Source organism: Bipolaris sorokiniana (assembly GCF_000338995.1).
Source record: "Bipolaris sorokiniana ND90Pr unplaced genomic scaffold COCSAscaffold_3, whole genome shotgun sequence".
In the NCBI taxonomy this organism is placed as follows: domain Eukaryota; kingdom Fungi; phylum Ascomycota; class Dothideomycetes; order Pleosporales; family Pleosporaceae; genus Bipolaris; species Bipolaris sorokiniana.
Genome location: NW_006911897.1, coordinates 905,920 through 933,392, shown reverse-complemented (window position 1 = coordinate 933,392; position 27,473 = coordinate 905,920). Strand labels below are relative to the sequence as shown.

The 27,473-nt window shown below is 50.2% G+C and overlaps 12 protein-coding genes across 12 annotated transcripts; 3 read left to right on the top strand and 9 right to left on the bottom strand.

The window, feature by feature from the left end:
* Positions 1–280: 280 nt before the first annotated feature.
* COCSADRAFT_34071 (uncharacterized protein) lies at positions 281–1,655 on the bottom strand. Its single transcript, XM_007698343.1, has 2 exons — positions 1,336–1,655; positions 281–1,264 (listed from the first exon to the last, which is right to left on the bottom strand). The coding sequence occupies exons 1-2, from the start codon at positions 1,377–1,379 to the stop codon at positions 454–456; spliced, it is 855 nt and encodes a 284-aa protein (XP_007696533.1). The 5' UTR covers positions 1,380–1,655; the 3' UTR covers positions 281–453.
* Positions 1,649–2,726, top strand: COCSADRAFT_287430 (uncharacterized protein). The gene is made up of 2 exons (XM_007698740.1): positions 1,649–2,520; positions 2,575–2,726. Exons 1-2 carry the CDS (start codon positions 1,992–1,994, stop codon positions 2,700–2,702), a joined length of 657 nt encoding a protein of 218 aa, XP_007696930.1. The 5' UTR covers positions 1,649–1,991; the 3' UTR covers positions 2,703–2,726.
* A 373-nt stretch (positions 2,727–3,099) lies between these two features.
* Positions 3,100–7,614, bottom strand: COCSADRAFT_168441 (uncharacterized protein; the record flags this gene model as incomplete). Its single annotated transcript, XM_007698739.1, has 8 exons — positions 3,100–4,975; positions 5,022–5,204; positions 5,252–5,362; positions 5,408–5,737; positions 5,788–7,031; positions 7,083–7,155; positions 7,212–7,438; positions 7,555–7,614. The coding sequence occupies 8 exons, from the start codon at positions 7,612–7,614 to the stop codon at positions 3,100–3,102; spliced, it is 4,104 nt and encodes a 1,367-aa protein (XP_007696929.1).
* A 303-nt stretch (positions 7,615–7,917) lies between these two features.
* Positions 7,918–9,772, bottom strand: COCSADRAFT_34069 (uncharacterized protein). The gene is made up of 2 exons (XM_007698342.1): positions 9,432–9,772; positions 7,918–9,373 (listed from the first exon to the last, which is right to left on the bottom strand). The coding sequence occupies exons 1-2, from the start codon at positions 9,467–9,469 to the stop codon at positions 8,353–8,355; spliced, it is 1,059 nt and encodes a 352-aa protein (XP_007696532.1). The 5' UTR covers positions 9,470–9,772; the 3' UTR covers positions 7,918–8,352.
* A 1,348-nt stretch (positions 9,773–11,120) lies between these two features.
* COCSADRAFT_287384 (uncharacterized protein) lies at positions 11,121–12,429 on the top strand. The gene is made up of 3 exons (XM_007698738.1): positions 11,121–11,439; positions 11,494–12,157; positions 12,212–12,429. The coding sequence occupies exons 1-3, from the start codon at positions 11,382–11,384 to the stop codon at positions 12,267–12,269; spliced, it is 780 nt and encodes a 259-aa protein (XP_007696928.1). The 5' UTR covers positions 11,121–11,381; the 3' UTR covers positions 12,270–12,429.
* Positions 12,430–12,588: 159 nt separating this feature from the next.
* COCSADRAFT_82527 (uncharacterized protein) lies at positions 12,589–14,475 on the bottom strand (the record flags this gene model as incomplete). Its single annotated transcript, XM_007698737.1, has 2 exons — positions 12,589–13,337; positions 13,389–14,475. The coding sequence occupies 2 exons, from the start codon at positions 14,473–14,475 to the stop codon at positions 12,589–12,591; spliced, it is 1,836 nt and encodes a 611-aa protein (XP_007696927.1).
* Positions 14,476–15,818: 1,343 nt separating this feature from the next.
* Positions 15,819–16,784, bottom strand: COCSADRAFT_352053 (uncharacterized protein; the record flags this gene model as incomplete). Its single annotated transcript, XM_007698736.1, has 2 exons — positions 16,075–16,784; positions 15,819–15,915 (listed from the first exon to the last, which is right to left on the bottom strand). Coding segments are annotated over exons 1-2 (723 nt in total), but the record flags the coding sequence as incomplete, so codon positions are not given.
* A 2,130-nt stretch (positions 16,785–18,914) lies between these two features.
* Positions 18,915–19,726, bottom strand: COCSADRAFT_34065 (uncharacterized protein). The gene has a single exon (XM_007698341.1). It carries the CDS (start codon positions 19,645–19,647, stop codon positions 19,018–19,020), a length of 630 nt encoding a protein of 209 aa, XP_007696531.1. The 5' UTR covers positions 19,648–19,726; the 3' UTR covers positions 18,915–19,017.
* A 779-nt stretch (positions 19,727–20,505) lies between these two features.
* Positions 20,506–21,628, top strand: COCSADRAFT_34064 (uncharacterized protein). Its single transcript, XM_007698340.1, has 3 exons — positions 20,506–20,899; positions 21,034–21,201; positions 21,296–21,628. The coding sequence occupies exons 1-3, from the start codon at positions 20,564–20,566 to the stop codon at positions 21,428–21,430; spliced, it is 639 nt and encodes a 212-aa protein (XP_007696530.1). The 5' UTR covers positions 20,506–20,563; the 3' UTR covers positions 21,431–21,628.
* An 8-nt stretch (positions 21,629–21,636) lies between these two features.
* Positions 21,637–22,436, bottom strand: COCSADRAFT_110739 (uncharacterized protein; the record flags this gene model as incomplete). Its single annotated transcript, XM_007698735.1, has 2 exons — positions 21,637–22,149; positions 22,210–22,436. The coding sequence occupies 2 exons, from the start codon at positions 22,434–22,436 to the stop codon at positions 21,720–21,722; spliced, it is 657 nt and encodes a 218-aa protein (XP_007696925.1). The 3' UTR covers positions 21,637–21,719.
* A 2,127-nt stretch (positions 22,437–24,563) lies between these two features.
* COCSADRAFT_287333 (uncharacterized protein) lies at positions 24,564–25,960 on the bottom strand. The gene has a single exon (XM_007698734.1). It carries the CDS (start codon positions 25,611–25,613, stop codon positions 24,888–24,890), a length of 726 nt encoding a protein of 241 aa, XP_007696924.1. The 5' UTR covers positions 25,614–25,960; the 3' UTR covers positions 24,564–24,887.
* A 662-nt stretch (positions 25,961–26,622) lies between these two features.
* COCSADRAFT_53233 (uncharacterized protein) lies at positions 26,623–27,090 on the bottom strand (the record flags this gene model as incomplete). Its single annotated transcript, XM_007698479.1, has 1 exon — positions 26,623–27,090. A coding segment is annotated over one exon (468 nt), but the record flags the coding sequence as incomplete, so codon positions are not given.
* Positions 27,091–27,473: the final 383 nt, after the last annotated feature.

The window sequence follows — 27,473 nt, the reverse complement described above, 5'->3', positions numbered from 1 at the left end:
CATCATCCTAACACACTCACTTTTGTCCTCTTTTTTACACTCCACACCTTCACCTATTACCCCCTTTTTACTGCATTTCACAACTCCTTGTATGTAGCACCGCTAGATGGTGCGTCGGCGGTGGGTTCGAGGTTAGGAAGTGTGAGATGAAGGCGGAGGAGGATTGCACGACTAGAGACTAGGGGATTCAAGGACAGTTGGTGCTTAGCTCTTGATAAAGGGTCGTTCTTGATGTGCTTGTTCAGTCAGTCAGTCACTATAGACATATAAAAGAGTAGTTGTACTTTCTACTGACAATGTCTTGCTATCTAACTCTACATTATTCACAGTGTACGATCAATTCTAACCTCGTAATTCAAATCCAACGTTGCTCGACATGCCTGATGTCCATGTGTATTTCATTCGTCTCAAGCCCCTTCATCCCCTCCAATCGTATTCCAATGCTCCCGTCCCCTATCCAGCCCTAGGTCTCTCCCACGCCTGTGCATCACTCATCTCAATACCCCCCGTCACACTCGCCTGTCCCAACTTCTCCACATTCCAATCCACATCCCCCGGAACCGGACTCCTCAGCTCCTTCTCCCTCCCCAGCCCCTCAACCCCAGCCGGTCCATCCCCCCAAACCAAATACTGCGCCGCAAGCCCCAAATCGCAGCACGCCTGAAAGATGCCACACGCCTTGAACGCCCAGGGCACCTCTCCGCTGCTACTCGCAAAAAAGAACCACATCTTAAACGTATCACCAATCACCCAATTCACAATAACACTCGGGCGGAACCCTTTACACCCGCGCCGCTGCCAATTCGCCAGAATCTGGGGTAGCGGCAGCGTCGCCTCAATCGTCAACGCAATACCGCCCAGCAAGTCCGTATACGGCCCAAACACGGCCGTTGAACTCATAAGCAAGTGCAACACAAGCAGACTCCCCGCAAAATACGTGATAAACGCCCAATACGGGCGGGGCGCCCTCCACTGCCAAAAGTCGTAGGGGCGACTCGACACGTCGTTGTGCTGGAACGGCAAGTGCGAGGGTGGCGGCCGATTCGTGAGCGCGACGTGGAGTAAGAGGAGGTGGACGCATATCATGAGGATGGCTTGTATGAGCAGCGAGGTGCTAAAGTGGGCGCCGAACCAGTAGTAGACTTTAAGGATGCTGGCGACGAGCATGATGAGGGGGATGTCGAGGGAGAAGCCGGCGGAGCTGCGTGCGCGGTGCATCGAGTAGATTTGGTCGCCATAGCTGGTTATCGGGCTGGTTGCTATGCTGGAACGGGGGGAAAAGCACGGAAGCGTTAGATTATGGAGGTGGAGAGCAGAAGGGTGCGGGCGGCGTACAAGATGGGCGCTATGTTCTTTACTATTGCGCTGATGAAGAACATGATTGTGTGGTCGTTCGTCGAGGCGGTCGGTCGGGGGTGCGCGGGCGGAGGACGACGCGGTATTGTTCGGAACGGTTGTGGAGGGTGTCGGAATCCCTCCCCTTGTTTGTATCGTACCCACACTTTCTTTACGGCTGTCTTTCTTTTCCTCCGTCGTTTTAAAGAAAATTCTCCAAACAGGATCGCTTAGAAAACAAAAACAATAACAATAACAAGCACGTGACCGTCGTAAACCGTGTGGCGTTACAACAGTTGTTGCGAAAAAAAAAACAAGGCCAACCGTCCGGGATAATAGAGGAAAGAGAGAAAAAGGGAGGAATGCACTATGTAACTAGCATAGTCCCGCGGACCACCTAAACTCCGGTCCCCTGCCCATCCCCATAGGGCTGAACACGCGCAGCGCGATAACCCGATAACTCCCTCGTATCTTATCGCGCCCTAATCCGCCTCATATCCCCATATACCCCAATTCCCCTCTTCCTCCATCCTCCAAATACGAGAAAACAAACCCGACCACCCCACGTACACAACCTGTCTCTCTTTCTCCCCTCCATACCAATTCCAACCTGCATACCTAGATTTTTTAGAAAAACAAAAAAAAGAAAGAAAAAAATGTCCCACACAGCCTTCTTCTACGGCACCCTAATGGCCCCTCCCGTCCTGCACCGCGTAATCTGGGGTTCACCCACTCCCCCGACCCCCGCCCACGCATCTTTGCTGCACATCCGCCCAGCTATCCTGCACGCGCACCAGCGCCGAAAAGTGAAGGGTGCGGACTATCCGGGCGTTGTACCTGTTTCCTCACCCTCAGAGACAGCAAGTGTACGCGGCACTCTAGTCCAAGGTCTCACAGACGGTGATATCTGGCGCCTAGATGTGTTTGAGGGGAGTGAGTATGTGCGGAGGAAGGTCAGAGTCAGAGTTCTCCTCCCCAGTCAAAAAGTACAAGGAGGTAAGGGGGAAGAGGAGGGCATGGGCGATTTAGCGCAAAAAGAGGAGGATAACGTCGAGGGCGATGAAGTAGAGGCAGAAACGTATATTTGGGTTGCAGGCGAGCACAGACTGGAAGATGACGAGTGGGATTTTGCAGAGTTCGTGAGGGAGAAGATGGGGAGGTGGGTTGGTGGGGTGGAACTTGAAGGTGAGATTCCATCCCGTTGGTAGTGATGACTAAGGGATGTTAACAAATGCTTAGATGTCGACAATGCAGTGGCAGCAGCACAGGGCGATCCAACTGGTGGCCGCGGCGCAAACGGTGATATAACACGCCAGTTGAATCAAGAAAGCAGGACAAGCAGCAAGATACTCGAGAGTGCAGTGTGAATAGAGAACAGAATCCGTTATTAGTTATATCTCAGCATATCGCTCCCTCAGTTCCCTCGTCCATGGATCGAGCTTTTTTTCGTTTTCTCTTTGCAATCCATTGCATTGCATTGCCAGAATACGCCGCCCCCTCTCGTGGCATCGTCTGTCGATCGAACTAGGAACTGGCAAATATGTAGTAGAAAAGGAAAGTAAAAGTGCAGAACACTAGGTCCCCCCATCGGCTTTTGTTATCTGTAGCAAGCAACGCCATCGCCATGCTAAGAAATAGAAAAGAAAAAATGCTAGAAAGAACAAGACACAAAGCTGGATGGGAAGAAATGTTACAGAGGTGCCAGAAAGCCGTACTGGTATCGTTCCGCTAAATGATTGGCCAAACGACCTAGATTGTCTTGTCTTATGTGGTGATGGGACTCCTCGCTGGTTCAGGTGTTTCTCGCACTATACTACTATCTTGAGTCCCATCAAGCTGCATTTGGTCGGTGGATTGTGAAATTGCTTCCACAGGGTCCTCAGTCTCCTCTTCGCTGCGTTGCAAGTTTTGGCTGGGCTGGCTTGGGTCTGGTGCTCTTGATCGACGAGCATGGTCTCTCTCGTAGTCGTCATCGACCTGGCCACCAGTTGATGCGCCCTTCCTCCCGGGCTCGATAATCTTGCTGCGCGGTGGTGGCCGGGGAATTTCCTCAAAGGAAGGTGAGGACTGAAGTATCTGTATCGGTCTCGGTGGTTGCAATGATGACATGTGACGTGTGTCGGCACGAGGCTGCAAAGGATGACGCAGCCCAGGGCCCGCAACCTTCGCCTCTTGCGAATCCTTAATTTCAATAGGAACATCCGGTGCGCTACCTTCACGGCTACGTGGGGACTGGGCCTTGGTTCCAGAATTTCCATCCCTCTTTCTCCTCAATGATGGATCCATCTGTGGTCTTTTGGCATTTGGCGAGCCCGTCGGATGATCGTGGTTGTCCTGTCTTTGACGCTTGCTAAGGCTGAACGAGCGAGATTCTTGGTCCTTTTGATCAATATGTCCAGTCTGGCTAGTTAGTCTGTCGGGACTGCTATGCGTGTCGTCGGCTGACTTATGTGCCTGAATAGTCCTGCTGTTTATGCGGATCTCCGGACTACGGCGTCTCGGTGACACGTTGAAATGGTTAGCCAACCCTGGTTTGGCAGGAGACTTGGTTGTTGAGGGTGAGTCTGGGTCTTTAGCCGCACCTCCCTGCGACGAGTGCTTGACTGAGGCTGAGCTGTCCTTGTTAGGTTCAAGCGGCGAACCGAGTCTCGGAAGAGATAAAGTAGCAGACGGTTCAGTTTGCGGTAGGTCATCTCCATCGGTAGCATACTTATCACTTTTGGCCTCCGTCCTTGAACCCGGCGATTTTGTACAAGAGGTTTTCTGGATCGACTGGATCGACTCCCTCTTTGCCTTTTTCTGTGCCGCCCTTGCCTCCCCTTGTTGCTTGTGGCATTCGAATATGATTTCTCGCATCTTATGCCTCATAATTGAAGGGTTGAGCTCTGGCCAGTCTTTTTCGGCCGACATAGATCCCGTCAGTAGCTTGTGCATGAACTCATCCGGATTCTGGAAAAACTTTTCGACGTAGCCAAGTAGATAAACACCACAATCAGTCCAGTTGTTCTGCATGGGGATCTGGGTGCCTTTTGGGTAGTAGCCGTTCTCTTTGATGACTGCTTCCATACCTCGCTTGCTTTTGCCTTCTTCTGCTATCCAGTCTTTGAGGGTGCGAACTGCCCCACTGCGGGCAATTCCCCCAAGAGAATCGAGAACAACAACTACTGGTTGAGTAGGATCTCTTTTAGGGACAACCTTGCGTTTGTTCTTGTTCTTGGCAAACGATAGACTTGATTGCACCAGCTTCCCTCGGGATGTGACTTCTACATCACTAGCGGTCTGCGGCGTCTCCATATGTTCAGTTTCCGATTCCAGAGTGACTGCATTGGATTCGTCAACCCCGGTTCGGGATCGAACTCCTGATCCAGGGTCATCGCGGTCAACTAGAGATATTGTCGCCTCATTGAAGAGGTTGGGATCTTCATCTTGTTGGCTGTGCACTTCTTCGACTTTCATGGGTGAGTTTGGATTTGACGCCGATTGAAACTTCCTGTGCTCTTCCCCGCCGCTTGCTGTAGCTGATATGGCAGGTAATTCGGGTGTTTCTTGTATACGAAGATGTGGGTCATCAAAATCTTCGAGCACAGGTTTGCGCCGGATGTTTGAGACATTGCAAATAATTGCCAAGTACCAATGAGACCTATGAGAGGTCAGTAAATTCTACAAAGTCGACGAGTTTGACATACTGCGATTCATTGATGGGTACAACAATATAGTCGTAGGTGAAGATGTCAATCTTAGACGTCCAGCGCTCAACAGCTTTGTAGTCCATCGACTTGCGGCCAGCATTTTCTGTGAGTCTGGTGAAGAAGTAGGTATTGAAGAAATAGACCTTCTCAGCAGGAACATTAAGCTTTTTGAAGAGATAGCTTTTTGGTGTTAGCAGTTGCATAAGCTGGGATTTCAATCCACGCACATCATGTAAAAGTTTATCAGACTGTCGTTCAAGTACTCCTCTTCGTCCAGGCGAGGCAAGTCATCAAAATGCACTATAGCACGCTGACGACCTTCCCCATACTCGAGGGACCTTTGTATGATTAGCGAAATCAAGCCATGGAGTTCCGGTACTTACTTGGACCAGGGTCGTCCTAGTCCTTTGTCGATAGAGTATTTTGGCACCTCAACAATACCAGGACTATCCCTTGCAAGATGTGTGGACGTCAATGGTCGTGAGCGTGATGAACGGGTCAATGCTGTGGCTGTTGTCGTAGTATTAACGGTGGATCTGTTCTCGACACCCCTTTCGTGGCGCCGCTCTCGAACCCCAAGTGGCTTCTCCGCCTGCTCGGAATGTGTATTATGACTCTTGGAGTCTTTTACGGCGTTATCTGAGACTTCAGACATCGCTACTTTATCATTCCTTGCTCGTAGAGGAGTGGTAAACAGTCGGCGCATGTGTTCACTGCAACAACGTTAGTAGGTGGTTGATGGTCGCTCCGTGTTCACTCTTACTTTTCTTTCGAAAGAATCTTGCCGCTCGTTGTCAGAGACGCTGCGTGTGAATTGCAGAATGCTAAAAAGTCATTTGAGTTGAGAAACTCAAGATCAAATATGGGACTATTGCCATCTGCATTTCTGGGTCCCTCTAGACGAACACGGCTTGTCTCGTCTGCATGGACCTTATTGACTTGTTGAGAATGGATTAAGATTACTGTCTCATAGCCCTCTGTGTTGTACTTCTGGACGCGCAAGCCTTTCGGGTCGCTTCGAAGAACCAGAGTAGCATGCCCATCCTCCATTTTGGAGCCGGCCCCCTCAAAGCCATATGATCTTGCAAATGACAATTGCCAAGAACTACTACTGATTTTACTTTGTCCATTTCGTTTGGCACCACTTTGCACGGCCTTCTTTACTTTTGATGGTGACAGTGCCTGCTTCCTGGTAGCGACGGGTGAAATGGCAAGCTCATCGGCGCTGTCGCTATCTTCTATTTGATTCAATTGCTTAGGCACTGGCCGATGTTGAGTACGGAGATTGGCGCTGTTGCTAGTGACGGAGCGGCTGGTACTTGGCTGCTCTGTAGTCGATTCGTTGATTCGAGCCTCAGGGAAATGTTCAGAAGTGACTGGTCGCTCTACAGATTTATGGGGAGGCTCGCCTTGCTTAAAATCCCGTAAAATGAACTGGTGGGCTTCCTCAGAAAGGGTGCCACGGCGGACAGGGGAGTTATTCCGGCGAGCTTGGCGCTTGTTGCAAATTGCTTGTCTGGGCTTCTTTGCAGAAGGATTAATGAGACCATCGACTTCTCGGAACTCGTTTGTGGCTCGATGTATCTTGAATTCAGCTCCGGTACTCCCACTCCCAACACTAAGGCGTGATTGCGATGACATGGCCGAGACAGGCCTTTCATCAGATAGCCTGCGAGGGGTAGACGTTCCAGGGCGTGTTACCACCATGGCTTCATCGTCTTCCTCATCGTCTAGGGCTATAACATGCTCAGTCTTCCTGCGCTTTGCGGATGCAGGCCCACCAGACCATTGGTCCTCTTCGCCTCGTGACAATCCATGTCGACTTGGTGTGCTAGGTGCCTTGCTTCGTTGGAATTCGGAGTAGGCTGTCTGACCCGGACCTGGCGACTGGCCTATCAACACGGCACGGGGACGAGCATGTTTCCCGTACGTTGTAGGCTTCCGATTTACTGCGCGAGCTACGCCGTTGAGTGTATCGACTGGCCTGTATCCCTTGTTCGCACCCGGCTTCAAGATGTCAGTGTGTAGGTCCATAATCATAGATGCTTAGAGACATACCTTGTTGTGCATGATTCGCGACTCCGGCATCCAGGTCGACGGGTCGGGGATAGAAACCGCATCTGCTGGAACTCTGGTCGACTATTAGCATTCTCCCTCTTACTATTCACAGTCGTCGTGGTAATTTACTCGTAATCACCAACCAGGCGCCTCTCGTCCTCGCTTATAGCACGTTTTGATGACCGTGAGAGAGATTTCCCAGACCGTTGCTCGTCGCGCTGGGATTTTCTTGGGGGCTTTGTGGGCGAAGAGAGGTCTATGACAGTGGGGGTAGATCTTGAGGCGGGTGGTGAGTCCCTAGACAAGGAAAGTGGAGGCAGGTCGAGAGTCGGCGAGAGGGCGGGGGCATCGTTCGCCTGTAGCAGCATGGTGTTAGCTGGGAGGAGCAGCAGTATTTCGTCACATGTGCAAAGTGAAGTGGCAGGGCCCAAGTCAAGGCACTCGGAAGGCGATCAAAGAAAAGTGCGCGTACGTCTGTCGTTGAGTGGCCTCCGGCAACAGCTATTATGCCGTTGATGAGGTTAGACAACATTAGTATAGCATTGCGGTGGCAAAGTGACCAGAGGTTGCATTCTTGGATGCGGACGCTAATCCTCAAAATGCGCGAAGAAAAGGCACAAAGCGCAAACGCGCGCCGTGGGGCATGTGGAGGTGAAGTTGCGCCAGCAGGTGAGTTCGCGATGACGTCCGTGCGCCTCGTCTGGACAAGCCTGCTTCGACTACAAGGACGGGTGGCTTCTGCAATTAAACAAGATCCTTGTGCTAGTATCTTTTCTTCACGCTCATTGGAGTTCATATACACTATGTAGAGCATCACGTATAGCATAGGATTGAATCGAGGCAACGAAGCGCACTAGTCATGTGCGCATAGGTGTACATAGTATTATCATTCATAGTCACAGGTCTATGTGACATGCATCTGTGTGGATGCTAGCTTCAGAGGAAGCTGACCGAAATCGCACAACACCAGCTGCGATGCAACGCTGTGTATAGTGGTGGGCATGGTCTGCAATGACCGGACCAGAAAAGGACTGGTCCAACGGTTCATTTGCCTTACATGCAAGTAGAGCCCACAGTAAATTCCATGCGCTCGACTAGGGCATGACATTTCTGTCAGTGGCCCCCGCTGGTGGTACATAGAATCCTTTGTGGGTCTGATAACGCAGGTGCGCCTGCGCTTGTGCCTGCGCCTGCGGAAACAACGCAACGAGCGTGTGACCCTGATGCCGAGCCTCAGAACAAGTCAATCGCTCGATGGCCTGAAAACGATCTAAGAACCGGCCACTGGTTTCTCTTCGGTAGATGTCACCCTCCGCTTCTCCATGAGATTCTTTTCATGGCGGGCCTGGTCGATGGCTGAGCGCTGAGCAATGCTATCATCGTGACTTCGCCAAACAATGTTAGTGCCCTCTGGCAACTTGAGGACCCGCCTAATCGTATCCCGAATCTTGACGTTCTTTACTCCGTCACTCTTTGTCCAGATGCTGAAGACGTCCTCGCCGCTTCGGACACTCAGAACAAAGCCGCAGAATTCATCGCCAGCCTCCATAAATTGATCCCCAACGAGCGCAAGTAAGAGGTCTTCCCAGTAACGGTCCGCAACGCCCTTTTTCAGGCGCATGATCCATTTGCCACCTCGTTTGTTCTCGTCATCCTCCCATACCGGTCGTATGCCTTGCTTGAAAACATGATAGTCGGACACGGAGGGCAGACTCGAAGGCCGCTTGAGGTGTGAGAAGACTCTCCAAAACTCTTGGGCCGTACTGAATCTGCAGAGCGGTACAATCGACTTTTCATAGTCGACATTCTTGGCCGTGGGCGGGCGGTACCATACCGCCCAGGTGTACTTGAGCGGCCACGGCGCGTTGAAGTCTGGCGGTGCGGATGGGCTCGCAGCGTTTTCTTGTATTGGCGCCGTGGCTATAGACTCTTTTCGTATGCTGTTGACCACCTTGCTCACGGGCTTGTCCTTCTTTTCAGAAGGGGTTGTGGGCGCTGTGGACGACATGGCTGCGGCTTTGAAGTCAAAGGCTGTTCCTGGCGTCTTGGGAGTCTTGGCCGCGGAGCCAAAGGAGGCGAATGCGCCTGAGCCGAGCCCAAAAGCAGACGAGCCTCCAGTGGTGGGTGACGCAAGTCCGCCGGGTGTCAATGGGGGAATGGCGTTGAAAGGATTTCGGCCGCCGTGGGAAGAGTCGCCCCCAAAGCGTTTGGTTGCGGAAACGGTGCGCTGGTGTGGTTCGGATTTATCGTTATTTTCGGAATGCGACATGGAGAGGGAGAGCTTGCTGGTGCTATTGAACGCGGGTCAGTAGGTGTGAAGCGAAGGTGCGGGGGTGCATGCGAGCATACTTGGAGCGCCGAGTCCAGAGGTTCTCCCTGTTGTCCATTGGCAGCAGTGGCAAGTGGGTAAATAATACAAAAGAAGAAGAGGAAGAAGAAGAACAGCGGGCTATCCAAAAGCGGCTTGGGCGTGGTCGTGTGAAAGCAAGTTGTATGCGAGCTAGAGGGCCGAGGGCCAATGTGCGTGTGAAGCGGGCGGGGTGTGATTTGCGATGGTTTTGGTCGTGGTGCGGGCGAAGGCTGTGCGGGCGTATGGATGATGTGATGGTACAGAAGAATGTGGAGAAGACGGAGTGCGTGGGATCGTTGAGGGTGGTGGGATGTGTGGTATGCAATGCCGAATAGTGGAGCGTACTGAGAAAACGTTTGAGAGGTTGGCACACTTGCAGCTCAGGCGCGCGCCTTGCGCGGCAGGGATACCGGCTTAGTCATGCGCCAAGCCCTACAATCTCTTCTTTGCTCGCGCGCGACCCGGCCCTCTTCTCTTCTTCTTCAACACCGGCCTTTGACTCGTAACAACTGCCAGCTCGACACTCTCTACTCAGCTGGCAACTCGGATAACTGGCCCAGAACGAGCCATCCTCTTCTAAAACCATCATCACGAGGGCCGCTTTTCGCGGCTTCCATGATGCGGTGATGACCTGAAAGCAGGGACATTTTTTTATCACGCGCCTGACGCGTTGAGACGGCAGCTGTTTGCGGCCGTCTCTGCTTGATTTTTTGTATGTGTGCATCGCTAATTTTATCACGCCATGGCTGGGGATGAGGGTCCTTGTGGACCACTTCTGGTAGTCTGAGTCTCAGCCAGATGTACACTATCGCGCAAGCGATTTCTTGGTTGAGTATGAAGCTCAAAGGCAAAGTCTGAAGCGATTGGCTGTATCTTGTGTGTGTGTGTGTGTGGCTGGAGATGCTTTGAGAACAAGGTGTGCTAATCGGTGATTGCCCAGCAGTCTCCAATCCACGAAGCCGCAATGGCGCTCGCACGAAGCGTATCGGCGATAGCTCCTACTCGTGTGCAGCATTGCAACCCAAGCAGCATTACTACCGTCTCATGAGACCCGAGTGGAGGGTGGGCAGTCAAGCCAAACCTTGTACACTTTGGCAATGCTGGTGTTGATGGTCGGTGGTAGATGACAGTAGCCTGACGCTATGTGCCGCTGTAGCCATGGCTTCCCTGTCCATGCAGGGTGGACGGAAGATCCAAAGAGAGTCTGTAGATGGATTGCGTACATGACAGACGGCATTCCATACAGGACCGCACCTGCATAGCTCTTCACGTGCGCCCCTCCCGTTTGCATGTGATTGTCAGGATGCGCGCTTGGCACAGTCTACGAGGGCAAGTCCATGGGAGCGAGTCTTACAAGCGTTGCAGTGTGCTGCCCAATGGGTGGAGCAAGCCCTCGCTTGTTGTCATGGGTCGGCCCCAGTGTTGATGCTCGCCGTACATGTATAGTCAGTCTATGGAGTAGTTGGGCATGGCGCGGCCGCATCTTGCATCTGTCAGACAAAGACAGCCGCGTTAAGCCCGGAGGTGTATGTAGGTCGCTGGAATAGTCGTGCGCTGCGGGGAGTGTTCTCTTGTCTTTTCTAGCCTTACCGCCCTTGCAGGCAGAGCAAACGGCGGGCGGGGGGTGCAAAACAAAGGTCCCGCCGACGTCATCGTTCTGTGCTCTGTGTCTTCACCAGGACAACGCACCCCCACCACGCCGACTGCGCTTTCCTCGGCGGCCTCACTAACCCGACCCTATCGCTGCCTGCGCTGCCTGCTTGCCTGCTCGCCCATCTGCCTCCTCTTCATACAAAGCTCCCCCGGCCCCCGCCAGTTTTGCTTTTCCACACCAGTCTCCCGCTCCCAACCACCCGACTTCACTCCCCGCACTACAGCTCTCTTGCACGTGCCAGTACCCTTCTTCTCTTGAAAAGAAAGCAATCACACCACCAGCCATCGCCCACGCAATGACGGCACAATCGCCCCAGCTGCACTCGCCCACCTCGCATCCTGAGCGGCCAAAGGGTGCGCCAGTCAAAAATACCCCGCTTCGCCCGCACCCTTGATTAACAAGCCCAGGTATCCTCAAGAACTCCACTTCTTACCGCTCAGATTCACACACATCGCCTACTCGCGACCTGCCGCCTGCCACGAGCCCAATCTCCTCGGAGCGTCCGCAGCTTGGCCGTGAGCTGTCGGAGAAAGAGATCGTGCTCGAGAACACGCTACGCAATGCTGGCGCCCACCGCCGCTCGTCTTCAAACCCTCGTGGCCTGGGGTCGCGGCGCCAATCGGGCGCAGACCCCACGGGCGACGCCAGCCCCCAGCTCAAGTGGGACGAGGCCAATCTCTACCTCAACGAGCAGAACCGTGACAGCACCATGAAGATTGACGAGCCAAAGACGCCCTACGCCAAGCAATACGACCCTGCCGAGGACGAAGAGGAAGTCGAGATGCTGAACGCCCAAGAGCTCAAGGTTGACGAGCTCGACAAGGCGAAGCGCAAGCCAAAAATTGACGATATCCCCGAGTTTGACCTAGGCCAGCCCGAGCTACAGGCCCGCCACTCACACACGCCCGATAGCGAGAAGCGAGTCATTGTCGGCGAGGGCATGGACACGGACGAGGGTTACCACGGCGAACTGCTCCCCAACGCGACACAGGAAGAGAAGGAGAAGCATCGCAAGTTCGAGGAGCTGCGCAAAAAGCATTACGAGATGAAAAATGTCAAGGACCTGCTAGGGTAAGCCTTGTTGTTCACCGCTCACAGCATGAGTCGCCGCTAACTAGCAGCTAGTCACCCGGAAGATGCAGATGAAGACGAAGAGATGCCCTTGCGACCCAATGGTCCATGAAGGACTGATTACGTTTTATGATCTATATTTTGCGGCATTATGATGGAGTTAACAGGATTTACCTTGCCAAAGGACGGCGCTGGAGGACCTTGGGGGACATTAATTTTCATAGCTGATCGGCTTAGCATGTGTGACGAATATGACGATTGGACTCTTTTGTTTCATAACTGCCGAGTGTTGATGGTGCAAAGTCGCGTCGTGTATATATATGTGTACGTAATTACCATGATTCAATAACCTCAACACGTGTCGCGTCCGCCGACATTGCTATGACAAGAGCAAAGAAGGAAAGAAAGAGACAAAACAACTCTCAAACTCCTCACTTAAACTCCTGATCAACAGCCTCGAAATTCTCCAAAAAGCTCTGGAAAGTAAACACACCCAATCCGGGATCCAAACTACCCGTCGTAGCACGGATACTATGCATACTCAACTGCGGGATTCCGCAATCAATAGCCCTAATTCCCGTCGCAGCACTGAGCATCGGTCCCACGGTTCCTCCGCTACGACTATCATTCCTAATCTGGAACACTTGAAGCTTAGGATCCGTCTTGCGGATACCCACATCGCGATCGACACAGCGCTGCAGGATGGCCGTGGAGACGGCATCAGTCGTCATGTGCGCATTCGAGTCCGCCGACACAGCGGGGCCGACGTTCAAGCGGGGGGAGTGGTTCTCGAGATATGCGTTTAGGAAGTTAGGGTTCACAGCGTGAATGACGTCACTGGAGACGAGGAAGGAGTTTGCGTAGGTTCTGCTGAGGGCGCTGCTTGTTTTGCCGTTTGCTGCGAATTCCTCGGCTATCCGTTCCATGATGCTGGGGAGGAAGTTGCCGTGGGCGCCCTGGCGGAGGAGGGACCCGACTTCTTCGTCATCGAAGAGGGCGACCATGCGGATTTGCGAGGAGCTCGAGAGCGTGGGCGCCGAGTTGAGGAGTGCTTGGACGGCGGCCCAGGAGCAGAGCTTGTCGTCGATGCGGCCGGCGAAGATGAATTCTTTGTCTAGACCGCCGGTCCGGGCGGGTTGGGTGTCGAAGAGCTCGAGTTCCCAGTTGACGATGCTGGAATCTACGAATCGTTAGTCGTGTTATTTTGGAGATAGAGCAAATGGTAACGTACAGTCAGTGACGCCAAGCTCTCTGGAGATAGCCTTGACGAGCCTCTCAGGCTGAGTAGAAGCAAAGGCGCCTTCCCCACCAAGAAGGCTGGCCTTAAATTCTCCCTCGTTCTCACTCGACGAAGGTCCTAGATCACTGTTGTCGAGACCGATAATCGGGACCATCTGGGTTTCCTTGTTGAACGGACCGTTGGCAGCAGCGCCAAAATGCGGTGCCAAAGTCGGAATCTTTGCAATGGGCCAGTCCAGCTTGACAAGTTTTGTGACAATCTTGCCGTTCTCCTTGACGAGCACTCTGCCGCCGATACCAAGATCGCGGTCCCACCAGGTATCACTGAGCGCACCAGCGTATGGCGCTACACCAAGCTGCACATAGCCAGCCTTGGTACGCAGCTTAGGGATGGGCTTGAGCTTCGCAGTCAAAGCATCAATGTGTCCTGCAACGATTGCCGCACCGTTACCGGACGCGTATTTGTCACCAACGGCAAAAGCAATCAACGAGGTGCCGTTACGCTCGACGTAGTATTTGCCTCCAGCCTTCAGCTCCCATGCGTCCCGCTCAGATAACTTCTTATAGCCATCCTTTTCGAGGTCCTTTGCGACGGCATCGACGGCGTGGAAGATGGTAGGGTTGTTGGTCATGTAATCGGTGAAGGGCTTCGTGTAGCTTGCCGGGTCCTCTTTGGTACGCGAAGGAACCGGGATCCAGCAGTGAGAAGGTACATTCTGAGGAGCCTCCATTTCCTTCTTGGGTTGCTCACTGGGTACTTCGGGAATCTTGGGAGGTACAGGCGGAGGGTTCTGCTGCCTTGCTGGGGGCGGGTAGTCGTCGTCGTAGGCACGAATCAAGTCGGGGTATGATGCTGCTACACTATGACGGTTGCTCAGATTAGAGTTACCTTCTCGGGTCCTCCACACTCTTGCTGTGCCTCCCCTGTCTGGGCGTTGCATGTATGGCAGAGACGCGGTGGTATGCGCGCGTGGAAGTATTACCGAGGACGAGGGTCGCAACGGGCGAGGCGGTGACGGGTCAGAGTACAGATCAGCATTCGAAGTTGCTTTGCGTAGAGCAGGGGGGTTCCTCGTCATATTGGCAGTTTCGCGCATGTGGTTGAAGCTGTTTGTGAGTTGGAGGAAGCAAGGAAGATGGTAGTTGTAGTCGAGGCTGAAGTGTTGCTACTGTACCTCTCAAGCTACTGACGCCACATGTGAGGCGGAGCCACCGGATATGGAAGGCCTCCGAGCACATCGCCGCAGCCGCTAACGTGGATCCACTCGTAACTGAATAACCGCTACAGCGGAACACTAATAACCCTCTACGGCTGCCTTTGGAGCCCATTAGCCCAAAGTAGCTCTCCTTAATCAAGTATTACTCAGCGTAGTAGATATAACTAGTTAAACCCCACAAATATTAACTTAGCTAGGTAGCTGTTTGTCTATCGTGAATACAGACTATCAGACTCCTTTCGATATTATTGCCCTCTATCCGGGCCTATAATCATCCCATTGTCTGACAAATACTCTACTAAAGCTGGCTATCTAGAATAGTAGTATATGGTAGAATATTAGAGCCATTATGACCCTTCATGTACACTACTTACACTCCAATGTACACTACTTAACACGATCAGCATTGCCCCCAGTTTCGCCCGACAGGAAACAATCGCTAAAATTGTTCTACGAAACAAAAACTGTCTTCATACAAGGATTATGTTCTCATAAACACCTTTGCCATCGAACAGCTGCTTGCGTTGTTCCCATTCCAGATCAGAAACAAATACCCTATACATGTACCGGTATCCACTGCCACTATGCCGAAGACCTAGGACCCAACGGCACTCTGGGATGAGATACAACCTGTCACCGTGCTGACAAGAAGGTAGCAAATCTTCAAATATGTGCCCCACGATATCTGATCCAACAACAAGATCGCGAATATGCTCGAAGAAGCTGCTTAGCTTTGCGATTGAAGAGGAACTTGGAAAGTTGGGGTCTGCTTGGTGAGCTGAAACCCTGCCTCCACGTCGCTGACTTTTTCTTCTCCTCGATTTCTTTCCGCATTGAAGAAACTCTTCCAATGTCGCGCTATGCTCGGATGAAGACGAATCTTTCTTTGTATCGGCATCCCAAAAGTTGAGACGAAGATAATCGCGGAATCTCTGTATATGCGTTTTCGCATCGACATGAGGTATGTCTTTGGATTTTAGAGCTGCTAGGATCCTCCTTTCAACCTCAAGAATTTCTTTGCGCAGCAAATCTGCATCCGTTTTTTCTTTCATCGGGAAAACTTCCACCGTTGTGATGACTCGTCCCAACATCAGCGCATTATGTATCATTATTTTAGTGCATATTTTTTCGATGTCAAATAAACTTATCGGCACCCCCGACTTTCGTTCGTCTTCTGTGGTACCTTGGGGAAGGACATTATACTTACTTTTTGGAGCTCCACGATTTTTATCCTCTCCAATCCATTTTTTTGATTTCCATAACGGAACCCATGAAGGTACCTCTTCGATGCTACTAGGTCCGCTTTCCAGGATTCGGAGAGGGTATGACTGAGGTCGAGGATCGAAAAGTATCCAAATAGCGACTCGATGAAAAAATACAGCGTCTGTATGTTCGTCCTGATATCTCACCATGAGAAAGATGATATTATCATGATAATCCCCCATATAAAGAAAACCGAACAGTCCATTTACCCTATCTTTAGGTTTGGTCACTTCAAAGTTTCCACTCATACAGCTCAGGTACGTAAGGAGACGGCTCGCAAGAGATGTTTCGGATGGTTCATATCCTTCATGAAACATGCCGTGAACAATTAGGGGTATGTGGGTTCGAGAAGGTATTAATGGTGCACCTGGAAAAATCCAATGGCTCGCCAGTTCGAGGAACCTAGGATATCCGATTTCAATATAGTCGCATTGCATGACTGGATCCTGTTCTGGAAGCGAGGCTTCCTGGATGACCCAGACGCGTCGCCACCAGGGTCGCATAGCTATGATTCGCATTCCGAGAGCTTGTAGTTCATCTGGAGAACAATCGTTGTGTATTTCCTGACCAAGCAGGCGGTCGTTATTCATGACATATTTCATGGCTTCAAGCAGTGCCATCTCAATAATCCCTTCTTTAATACTCAAGACTGCTTCTGTATCTTCTTCTGGGGATAAGAGAGAGCAGGGTTCTCTAAGTGTCGGAACTCGTCTTGATTGATAATTCTCAAGTTCCTCTTGTATATTTGGCATTGACTCACGTACATCAGTGAAAGAGCCTAGCCAGATGCGTACCTCCTTGGCCTTTTTATACACCCTGCCCATGTGTTTCACTTGCGAAAAACATTCTTCCCTATCGGACTGGTTGATACAAATGGCGTCGACCCAGAGTATGCGCTCCGAAGAGCGGCTTCGTAGATGTCGTAATGCTGTCTCTAGATTCGTCGTTATTTGTAATGATTTGTAGCAATCCACCCCTAGAGAGGGAGCAGGTGGCCATGTACAAGGAGTTTCACTCGTGAGGAGTTGTTGGTAACCAAGTTGGATAGGTTTTGTCTTCTTAGCGTCGCCCCATACGTATGACAATGCAGTGTACTCTGGTGGAGGCCTCCAATTAAGTATAATGGCATGGTAAATTGTACAATATATACGATCGTTGAAGCCACCCGGATGCAGGCGTATGAGTCGAGTTTCAAACTCCTCGTAGGAAAGTGTGGAAAGCGGTTGGTATGCAAAAGTATCTTGTGAGCTACTCATTTTTTGATCGAATGATTGAAGAAATTAGTGGAAGAGTTTGGAGAGAGTGGAAAGTGCGACAAGGCTGAGTTAAGAGATTTAATTACGAAAACCGGTGAAGCAAGGTGGCGAACCGTACAACTCGACCAGCCATATTCATACATCTACACTATTTGGTTTATCAATTAAGCTTAGCCCTCAGAGGGCTTAGACGTTGTAAGAGCACGTTCATGGCGCTGTAGCAACCGACGTCTAATCTACAGTAGACAAAGACCCTCTGCTGATCATTCAATGCGCCAATCATCCAACGGTATTCTTTTGTATAGACCAGGTGTAGGGTACTTTCAAGTAGCGACACTAGGGGATCTGCTAGTATGAAGAACATATATTGGCATATAGGCGGGGTTTCATTAATCAAGTGAGCTGAAGCAGCAAGCCCCGCTGTCATAACAGGCGGGGTAGGGTGGGGGTTGCTGCAGGTTCTATGATAAGACGAATTATTTAACAATGCACTTGAAATTGCTGCAATTTACTGTTCACGGCTTTCGATAGAGAGAAAAAATTCAGAATCATATATAAAGATTGACTATACTCCGTAAAACAGTGTGACCTAGGTATAATATGCTTAAACAGTGTTAATAGTTTGGCGCGAAGGCTGTTCGACCCACAAGGATGGACATCAGTTTGAAGTCGATGTACCGCCAGCACCTTTTCAAGCAGCGGGATTTCGACTTTTAGGGAGGGACACCGATTGTGTGAATTGATCCAGATATAGAGTCTATTCTTACCGCAAAATGTGTCTATTGGGAAGGACATTAGCTCTAGACCTTGAGAGCATAAGATACTCAGCCTACCTGCACCACTAGATCCATGAAGCAAGCGTTACAATAGTTGGCAGAAGAGAGAGCTATTAATATTAATTAGACGACGCTAGGGGCCTTCAGCGCATGGAAACCTGCTAATGAGGTGCTCGCTCCTAGGTTAAGCTGCGATAAGTACTAAGACGGCACGCTGAGCCACATAACCAGCTTACGAGGGCTTTCCTACACGAGTTAGGTGTGTCTGCTGTGTAATGTAGCTAGTTCACAGCTAGGTCTTTTCTATACAGCAAGGATCCTAGCTACGCGACTTGATTAAAGAATAAATCGCTGCTATAAAATAGCTAGCCTATTAGTAATCCTAGCCTACTTAACATGTACTCTTCTTATAGTCTTCCATGGTCTTATAATATCTTAGATAGATGTACCAAAGTAAGAGTAGGCCTAAAGCAGTCTAAGGCGACAGCGTTCTCCAGACCTTTAGCTTATTATAGTATTACACAAGTAGTAAGAACGCTATAGTAAAGATAACAAGCTAAAATATAAATAAGAAGTCATATCATCTATTACAAGACTGTATCAGCAATATAATCATTATTAGTATTATAGAGAGAAATTAGTATTGATATTCTACTACAGCCGTTATCCCGTTACGAGTGGATGGACGTTAGTCTTCCTGTTCCTATTAGGCCCACATAGGCTGCCAGCGCAATACCAACTTGTCAACTAGTGATTTAGTAAGGTCTCATGGATGCTCTTTTTAGTAATGATCCCTTCTTCGGAAAGATTGATTGAATTCATTTACAGCTTCTGTCCTACAACGTGGATCGAGATCGTGTCTAAATAGAGAGCCACAATCATCAACAATTTCGCGACACGAATCAACATCAAGCCGAAGGACAAGAAACACAGTGAGAAACAAAAGAGCCAATCCCACATAGTCACCATTTGTCCGGTTTGATCATATTCACTCACTAGGATCGTGTGCAGTCATACTTCATCGGTATTATTTCGTATCGTTATCCTCGTCATGTAATCTCTTATGTCACCTGTAAAGTCTCCGATCCATTCTAGCATTGAAACTCTAATCACAACTTGACATTCTCCCACTCCTCTCCCTGCGGAAACCCCAAATGAAACCTGCCACACTTTGCAAAATCCAACAAGGCCTGGTCCGACATCTGGAAGTCCGTCACCCTCCCACCAACCTCCTCGTTCGTATCCAGAAAGTGTGCATGAATACGCGGTCCACTGATAGCCTTCATCCATTCTGGTACAATAAAGCCAAAAATAACGCCATCAATTGCATTGCGGCCAGGCCCATTTTCGAACTCTATTGATTCGAAGCGACCGAATATTCTGAACGGCATGAGTGTATTGACGCCTTTGGTAGGTCCCAAATCATTGGAGGAAGTTAGTTCCTCGAGGCCGTCTATGGTTATGGAAGGTATTTTGATACGGAAGTTGGGCTCATAAACGGTTACTAGAGCGAGGGGAAGGCGTGCGTTTGCAGGTGCTGGTTTGGCTTTCCCGTCTTTGGTGATTACAAAGGCTTGGCCTGATTTCAGCATCATGAGGTTGCCATCTTCATAGACACCAATGCCGTCCGAGCCGTGTGAGGTGAGATCTGATGTTCGTGGTTGACCTTGATTGAAGCCGGCCTTGAGAGCGGCGACTGTAGAGAATTGGAATATATCGTTTGGTATGGATTCGACCATCTTGATAAATCTGATAGTGTTTATGGGGAGAGGGAATTTGTCAGATTTTTCCACATGGTACTTATGGTGTGATGGCCTGATGGTATTAGAGATGAAGGTTGACCAAGGATCCGGGGTTAGCGGAGAGCCGATCACCGGCTCGGCTATCATGGAAGTGCACGAGGAACATTCCTAAGGAGCGTTTGCTCGCACGATTCCCTTGATCGAACGAATTTCTGAACTTGCACATAGTCTCAACTCTTCCTTTTACAGTGACAATTCAAGCAAGGTTTAGGGTGGTCTGCTAGAGGAAAACTTGCTTTTAAAATATCGAACGTCCCGTTACTCAACACTTGTTTCCGATGCTCAGTCGCAAACCAACTCTCGCAGTTCCTCATATGGTTTCTTGTCATAAAACTGGAAAGAAGAGTTGCTTTCTCAAGGTTGAAAATTTGTCTTGTTTCAAGCATAAGTGTATTGATAACAAACTTGAAAATGGTTTATGTGCCGTGAGACAAAATTATAAAGGTATTCTGCACTCTATGAGTCAATGAAAAGAGTGATTTGCTTAGCATTTCATGAGTGAGAATGTCAACCGAGGATATTCTGCATAGCATGCAAAGACCAGGAGCCACCCTCGAACCTGTTTTCTTAGCCAACTTGAAGAAGATGAAATAAATCAAGATGGCTAAGGTGAGAATATTTTCAAAAGGCATTGGTTAATTCGAACAAGGACTATGCAGGGAAATTACTGACAATTTGCAGTTGAGAGACTGGGTAGACAAAAAGAGTAATGGAGGGTTGAGCCAATAACAACTAACCCTCTGCTTATGTAAGTTACGTATAGCGCGAATGCTCAGAAGCTCAACTTCAACCACGCAACCTGTATCTTCGCCCAGCAATTGCGCAGCCCGTCTGCACCAACACCTCGCTCAAGATGCTCCCCGTCACCCTTCGCGCTCTGCGCTCCCGCAGCGCAGCGGCAGCCTCCCGCCCCTTTGCCCGCTATGTCTCGACGGCTACAACCAGCAACCAGGTCCCCGCCAACGATCCCGTCAAGCGCGACGCGAAGCAGAACGTCTCGGCAACCAATGAAATGGCTACCTCTTCCGAGGGCTCGTTCGACCAGGTTCTTCAGGAGTCTATGCAGGACGCTGAGGAGTTGAGGACCACACAGGCGCCCAACTACAAGGGTATCTGGTCGAGGAGTCAGAATCCGAGGGCGGTTGCGATGAGCGGGCCGAGATTTGAGCAAACCATCATGGCTGATCAGGTATGTTTTGGCTCTGCTGGGAGATGTGGTGGAGATATGAAGATTGGGCATTATGTTGTTCCAAGGGAGGGAACAAGCGGTTGCTAGTGGGAAGATTAAGAACAACGAAACAATTGCTAACAGGAATCATACAGCCACGCCCATATGCCGCCATTGAGCTCATCCACCAGCAACCCGTCCGCTGGACACATGACCGCGTCGTTTCATGTGACGGAGGAGGCGGTCCTCTCGGACATCCCCGGATCTTTATCAACACAGATAAGCCCCAGATTTGCTGGTGCACATACTGTGGTCTGCCCTTTGTACGTACCACACCTGCTGATTCAAACTGGAATTCTCGAATTTCAGAATATTGGCGGATTCGGGCTTGACAGGATAGTTGCTAACACTGCACAGGCTCATGAGAAGCACCGCGCTGTCCTCGAAGCCACCCCCGAGCACGAGCTTTCATACCCACTGGGACCCAAGGGCAATGCGGCGGAAGTCAACGAGACACAAAAGGTCACCGACGAGCCGCTTTCACAGCGGTAAACCCGTCTTGACTTTTGCGAGGGTGTACATATGTGCTTCAATTGAAAGTCCTGCAAGTAGACATACCACTGATTTTACTTAAATGACACATGACCTTGACCATTCTATGTTAACACTGATTTCGGAAAACTGATCCGTTAACGGGTAAGATGTTGAGATAAGGCAGTTAAACGACAAACACATTGCTCACTTGACCAGTAATTGTTGAATTCTGTGAACTTGACTTATCACAGCTGAAAATATATTGCTCAGAATCTAACTATGGATATCATGTCACCCAGACCTCTCTTTACATCTTCTCTCCCTGAATCGTAGCCACCACCTTGCGCGTATGCTTTGAGTCCCTAAACTCTAAATACCAGATACCCTGCCACGTTCCCGTATTCAATCTCCCGTTCGTAATCGGTATGGTAACACTTGCGCCAACCAGCGCAGACTTGACATGGGCCGGCATATCATCGCTGCCCTCTGCATCATGCAAATAGAGACCCTGGTTTTTCTTGTCCTCCGGCACAATGCGATCGAGCGCCGTGCCCATATCAGCGCGCACATCCTCGTCGAAGTTCTCGTTTAGTGAGAGGGCGCAGGATGTGTGTTGGATGAAGAGATTGAGGAGACCCGTCTTGTACTGCTTGATTTCCGGGACTTCTTTGAGAATGTGGTCGGTGATTAGGTAGCAGCCGCGGGAGCGCGAGGGCAGAGTAAGTGATTTTTGTGACCTAAAATGTATTAGTTCTTTGTTACAAGTATTGGTTGATTGATGGGTTTGCTGAACTTACCAAGACATTATGGATGGTAACGAGCAGATGTTCGGACTGGTACAGACGACGCTTTTGCGCGGTGCAGGTGTGGGTACGAAGTAATTTGCGAGACTGTTGTATGGCGCCCAGAAGATGGATACGAAGATGCCGGGGAACAGCGATATGACGAATATGGAGACGAAGAGGAATGTGGTGAGGTGCGAGCTAGTCGAGTGGGGTTGTCGTTGTTGTTGCTGTTGCGGCATCTGAGCTAAAGTTTGTCGGGTCGAGGGTTCGGAGGTGAGCTGCGAGAAATGTGGGGGTGCTTGTGACGTCAGGGCGAGGCTGTGGCGGGGTTGGGGAAATAGGGAAATGCTATATGAAAGGTACTTTGTAGTATCAGTTTTGACAATCGCTAATTCATATTTTCCTCATGTCTTTTTTTGTTGTCGTCGACTTTTATATTTAATTACTAGTCGTGCAATGTTCTCTCAGATTCCCTACTCAGCCAGCGGACAGTTTCTTTTTTGCATGTCGAAGACATATCAAACGTGAAGCTTCAACACGTAGAAAGCTTGCTTGTGGAATTTTTATCGTCTTAATACCACGTGTATACATGGCGAATGGAATTTACTTACACTATTCACAGATACCAACATAACACAGAGGTTAGTTAGGCGTAACAATTGCGTACATAACGCATGCCAACATAGCCGTATATACTATTAGGAAAATATATGCAGAACCTTTCACCCTCAACTGCAATTTTTAGGGTCCTTCAGTTCTGCTCTTTTTCCAGGCATTGTAGTCTGAGAAATCTGCATACTAGCAGTAGCACACCTGCTCTGATCTCCACAGTGCATACGTAGCAATGTCAATGCAGTCGGATTCGCATGCCCACGCACCCACTGCGCAAGCGGCTAAACCTGCGGTACATTCACCAATTGCAAGGTAGTAAGCTGTACCAGTCAATTCCAAAAATTCCTAGCATCTAATCTGCCCATTGGTCGTCGGAATAGTTAAGCATTTCAGGAATCATAGCGCATCTCTGGACCTGAAAGCCTTTGCCTTCAATACCAGGGAGCCATTGCCAATTAGACACCTGAAGAAACATGGCGTTAGATTGACGGGTTTTTTCTTTTATCATGTATTAGTATCTGACTGACTTGGTACTTCTGTTAGGTACTCAGTAAAGCCCACTTAACTAGGAGTCGCGGGAATAGCGACTACCGCTTGGATATACAAGTAGTCCGGGAAGAACTCATTAACGCTGTTACTTATTACAAACCAAACTTCTGATTTGTAGTATTATCTGGAGGGATGATGGCGAGACAAAAGTATTGAATATCGTTGGAAAATGCTGAATGCTCTATTAGAAATGGCAAATCCCATGAGCCCTGGATACCATTATCTATACACAGCAAATACAGGTCCCCCTCCTATCTGTACCCACAACCTGAACGTTCTGGTTAAAACAATGGGCCGGATGTGAATAATCTAGACAGATGTCAGTCAGCGCAACCATGCTCACGAAAAACAAGTCTATCAATGAGATAACTCAATGCAACTGCCAGAGCGTCCTTGACACTAAAACCCGCACTTGCATACCCCCATCTGCAATGAGATCTCTTTTGGAGATGAAAAAGTCGTAGCAATCATCTGCCTGACAGATTCATCCAACTTTGATCAATTACTCCAAAGATTGCATAAACTTTGCAGAACCCAAAGTTTGTAGATATCATATCAAGTACCTCCACATAGCTCTTTTTAGCTGAATCGATACTTCACGCACAATGATTAGGGTTACGTCAAGCGAAATTATCCTCGTTCTTACGATGCCATTCCATAATTCGTACTCCTCATTTCCCCATCCTCGATGTTAACTTCCCATCGCCCCGCTTTCCACCTCCTCTGTCGAAGGTCCGGCACGTAGCATGTAAGTATGTCCACACAGATATCAACATAGAGATAAATCTTCCTTTTCATTCTTTTTTCTGGTCTTGTTGCTGATTTTTAGGGTCCGGCGTAATGGTGCTGGGATTTGAGGCTGTGTTGAAGTGGTTAAGTTGGACTTTGGGGTTTCGCTTGCGGAATGACATGCTAGGATGATGTGGCGATGTGTAGTGTGGATTTTGTGTTGGTGAGATGTGGAATGTCATATTCATAATGCGAGGAAAAGACAGTGGTGTGATGAGTGCGAGGAATGCGTTCACGTTGGATAGGATAATGTCAACGGGAGTAATTAACAATATCGCATGGGAACGGCAGTTATACCATCAGTGCGGTATCCGATGGTCATCGTTACATTTGCGTTCATAATTCAGACATGACATAGTACTGTACATGTCCGTGGTTTTATCCATATATAGTGTGCAAAGACAGCAAAGAAACTTTTTGGTACTAAGTTTGATTGAATTTGTCATTGTATTTGCCATGGAATCTTGTACATCTCCTCACTCCATTACCGCATCATGGTCGACAGGGCAATCAGACTGTATCCTGTCGAATACAGACCTGCCTGAAAAGGTGATATGATTCCAAACGCCAACATGCAAAGTCATTCTCATAGACTCAACTGAACCCAAAAGAAAAAAAAGGGGTATCCCATAAATCAAAAGATAGAACATGAACATCCCTCATCGCTCCTCATCTCCACTCCACATGATCTGACTTCCCCCCGCCTCCAATACCTCCACACCACACTCACTGGCCCTCATCTACGCCCGATGAAACACCAAAAACCCAATCTCAGCATCCATCATCCACCGCCCAGGATGACACTCATTCTCAATCTGATAATACGACCGCAAATGCCACTCGCCATTCACCTCGCGGCACCAAAACGGGTCGTCATCGCGCGCATCCGCCGGCCGAATCTTGCGCGCATCATACGCACCACGTTGCGTCGCGATGCGGCGATTCTCGAGCTGGATCTCCTCACGGGTTGGGGCTTGCGGCGTGTAAGCGTGGCCGTGCGCGTATGCTGGTCGGGTTTCGCGCAGGAGTTGGGCGGTGGGTGATGCATACAGCGGGGCTTGGGCGTTGGTTACGTGGTAGGTAGTTGTTGTCGTTGTAGCATGGCCGGGGGGATAGACGTGCGCCGTGTAGCCGTAGGTGGGCACGGTGTTGTAGTAGGACCGCTGGTAGGAGAAGTAGAAGTTAGCAAGGGGGTATAGCGAGCCGTAAGGGTAGGAGTTATAGTAGGTGTAACCAGGGTTGTAGTAGGGGTAGAGGTAGGTGGGGCCGTAGAAGGGGCGAGTGTTGTATACCACAGGTTGACAAGCGGCTGCTGCTGGGTAGCCAAATCCGTAGGCATAGGCGCCGCCAATTATACCGGTGGGTGCGGCACCATTGGGAGCTTGTCCCGCGTAGCTAAGGATGCCGCGTTGTCCGTAGCGAGGGGTGTAGATGTACTGGTGGCGAGGCTTAGGGTATGCCTCCATTGTGGCGGTGGGTTGTCTGAGAATTTGGGAAGTGATTGGGGCGTTGAAGGTTGCGATGGTGTTGAGGTGAGGAAGTGGGATAGGCGGCAATAGAGGGTTCGCAGTGTGGCGAAGCAAGGAAAGAGTCAAGGTGAAGGCTAATGTGAGACGCCTACCCGACAAACGGAACTCAAGAGCAAAGCCGCACACCAGGACTTGAAGGCCGCAGCGTGTAGTTGCTCATGCGAGCCAATTGTAAGGGAGAAGAGGGGCGGTGTGAGGGAGAAAGGGCAACAGGCAACGCAATCAGTGGAAAGGGGAAGTAGAAGAAACCTACCATGGAGTAACGAGTCGGCATAGCAGCGCGAGCTCTAACGTGATATCCCGTTCCATATCCATATTCAGAGTAGGATCTGCGATACAAATCTCTAACAAAGTCTTGAGGCAGCGGTACATTGGGGTAGCGGTCTAGATAGACGAGCTCCCTATTTGTGTAGCGACCTGAAGGCGGACGAGCGTAGTATCTTGAAGGGTAATAAGGGCCACCAAATCCATACCTACGGCGGCGGGACATGCCATGGCGTGGGAGATAGGTCTTGACGAATCGGCGCTCGCCATTGCGGACTTCAACCCTAGTTTCGTACTGATATTCATCACCATCGAAGCACATGATGTTGAGCGTGAGGGTAAAGGCGCGAGGGTAAAGCAGATCCGAATTGGATTGGGCTGACGACAAAGAAAGTAAGATGGACTAGAAAGTTGATGAAAAGCGAAGCAAACCTTGACCCAAGGCGTTTGTACAGGGACGAAAGGGGAATCTAGACTTCACCCTCGATTCCAACAGCAACAATTGGAGTCGAAATTTCCTCAGCATGATTTCATAACTCCATCAATTCTTCCCTATCCCACCCTTCCGCACAGCACCACCCCCCACAGCCCCCGTCCCCGCCCCAGCCGCCTTATCCCCCACATCCTTGCCCCTCCCAAATAGCGTCTTAAACCTGCTCAGCACAGGCGCAACAGTCCACCTCGCAAACGCCGGCGTAGCCCACACACTAAACACAATCCTCGGCACCAAAAACATCTTAACAACCGCATACGCCGTCGCAAACTCCACCACCAGCCTAACCCCTCCCTCGCCCACATTCCACGCCTGATCCACCTTCCGCAACTTCTGCTTCTTCTGCATATCGTCAACCTCACGCTCAGCTTCCAGCGCTTCCTCGCCGCGGATCCAGCCCTTGCGCTTGAAATAGCGTCCGAAGCGCTCCACACCTGAGGCGATCCATGCGCCTTCTGCGATCCAGGGTGGTAGCCAGTGCGTGTAGTGGAAGTAGCCTGCGAGGCCGAAGAGGGGAATTACGGCGGTAAGTTCGTGGAGGATGAGGAAGGAGGTTATGTGTGTGACGGGCGCGTTGCCGAGTGCATTCGTGTATTTGTGCAGGAACTTGGGGAGGCGTCGGTTGAAGCGGTCAATTCGCGATTGAGATGTTGGCGCGGGGACGGGCGTTACGGGTTCTGTGGCATAGCGGCGGAGAGTTGGGTTGCGCGTGCAGTGAGGTTGATGACGTGCAGTCGCTTGTAAGAGGCTTCTTCGTAGCATGGTTGTCGCCAGTGTTTCCGCCTCTTTTAGGTTTTTTTCTTCTGTACTCTTCACTTCTACCTCACCCCGCAGGTTCAAGTGACTTTTTGCGCAGTAGAACGTGCTGCAGTTCCATACTGGGTGGGTATGGATGTTTTGTCGTGTATGACGAAGTCGTCGGAAGTCTAGCGGGCCGAGCCTCTTTCATCGCGTCTCTGCCATGCGGCAATTGTGGAGCCTCACTCTTCCCTTGACCATTCCAATATCAGCACATGGTCACGAGGACCTTGCAGAGCCAA

Excerpts from the sequence above, each read along its gene's own strand:
- COCSADRAFT_34069 (XM_007698342.1), bottom strand. The coding sequence starts at position 9,469 with ATGGACAACAGGGAGAACCTCTGGACTCGGCGCTCCAA. Across the intron at positions 9,374-9,431 it reads CTCTGGACTCGGCGCTCCAA|CACCAGCAAGCTCTCCCTCT; the intron begins GTATGCTCGCAT and ends CGCGTTCAATAG.
- COCSADRAFT_287430 (XM_007698740.1), top strand. The coding sequence starts at position 1,992 with ATGTCCCACACAGCCTTCTTCTACGGCACCCTAATGGCCCCTCCCGTC. Across the intron at positions 2,521-2,574 it reads TGGTGGGGTGGAACTTGAAG|ATGTCGACAATGCAGTGGCA; the intron begins GTGAGATTCCAT and ends ACAAATGCTTAG.
- COCSADRAFT_34065 (XM_007698341.1), bottom strand. The coding sequence starts at position 19,647 with ATGGTCGAATCCATACCAAACGATATATTCCAATTCTCTACAGTCGCC.
- COCSADRAFT_34071 (XM_007698343.1), bottom strand. The coding sequence starts at position 1,379 with ATGTTCTTCATCAGCGCAATAGTAAAGAACATAGCGCCCATCTT. Across the intron at positions 1,265-1,335 it reads AAGAACATAGCGCCCATCTT|CATAGCAACCAGCCCGATAA; the intron begins GTACGCCGCCCG and ends CCCCCGTTCCAG.
- COCSADRAFT_287333 (XM_007698734.1), bottom strand. The coding sequence starts at position 25,613 with ATGGAGGCATACCCTAAGCCTCGCCACCAGTACATCTACACCCCTCGC.
- COCSADRAFT_34064 (XM_007698340.1), top strand. The coding sequence starts at position 20,564 with ATGCTCCCCGTCACCCTTCGCGCTCTGCGCTCCCGCAGCGCAGCGGCA. Across the intron at positions 20,900-21,033 it reads AAACCATCATGGCTGATCAG|CCACGCCCATATGCCGCCAT; the intron begins GTATGTTTTGGC and ends GGAATCATACAG. Across the intron at positions 21,202-21,295 it reads CATACTGTGGTCTGCCCTTT|GCTCATGAGAAGCACCGCGC; the intron begins GTACGTACCACA and ends AACACTGCACAG.
- COCSADRAFT_287384 (XM_007698738.1), top strand. The coding sequence starts at position 11,382 with ATGACGGCACAATCGCCCCAGCTGCACTCGCCCACCTCGCATCCTGAG. Across the intron at positions 11,440-11,493 it reads GCATCCTGAGCGGCCAAAGG|GTATCCTCAAGAACTCCACT; the intron begins GTGCGCCAGTCA and ends TAACAAGCCCAG. Across the intron at positions 12,158-12,211 it reads AATGTCAAGGACCTGCTAGG|TCACCCGGAAGATGCAGATG; the intron begins GTAAGCCTTGTT and ends ACTAGCAGCTAG.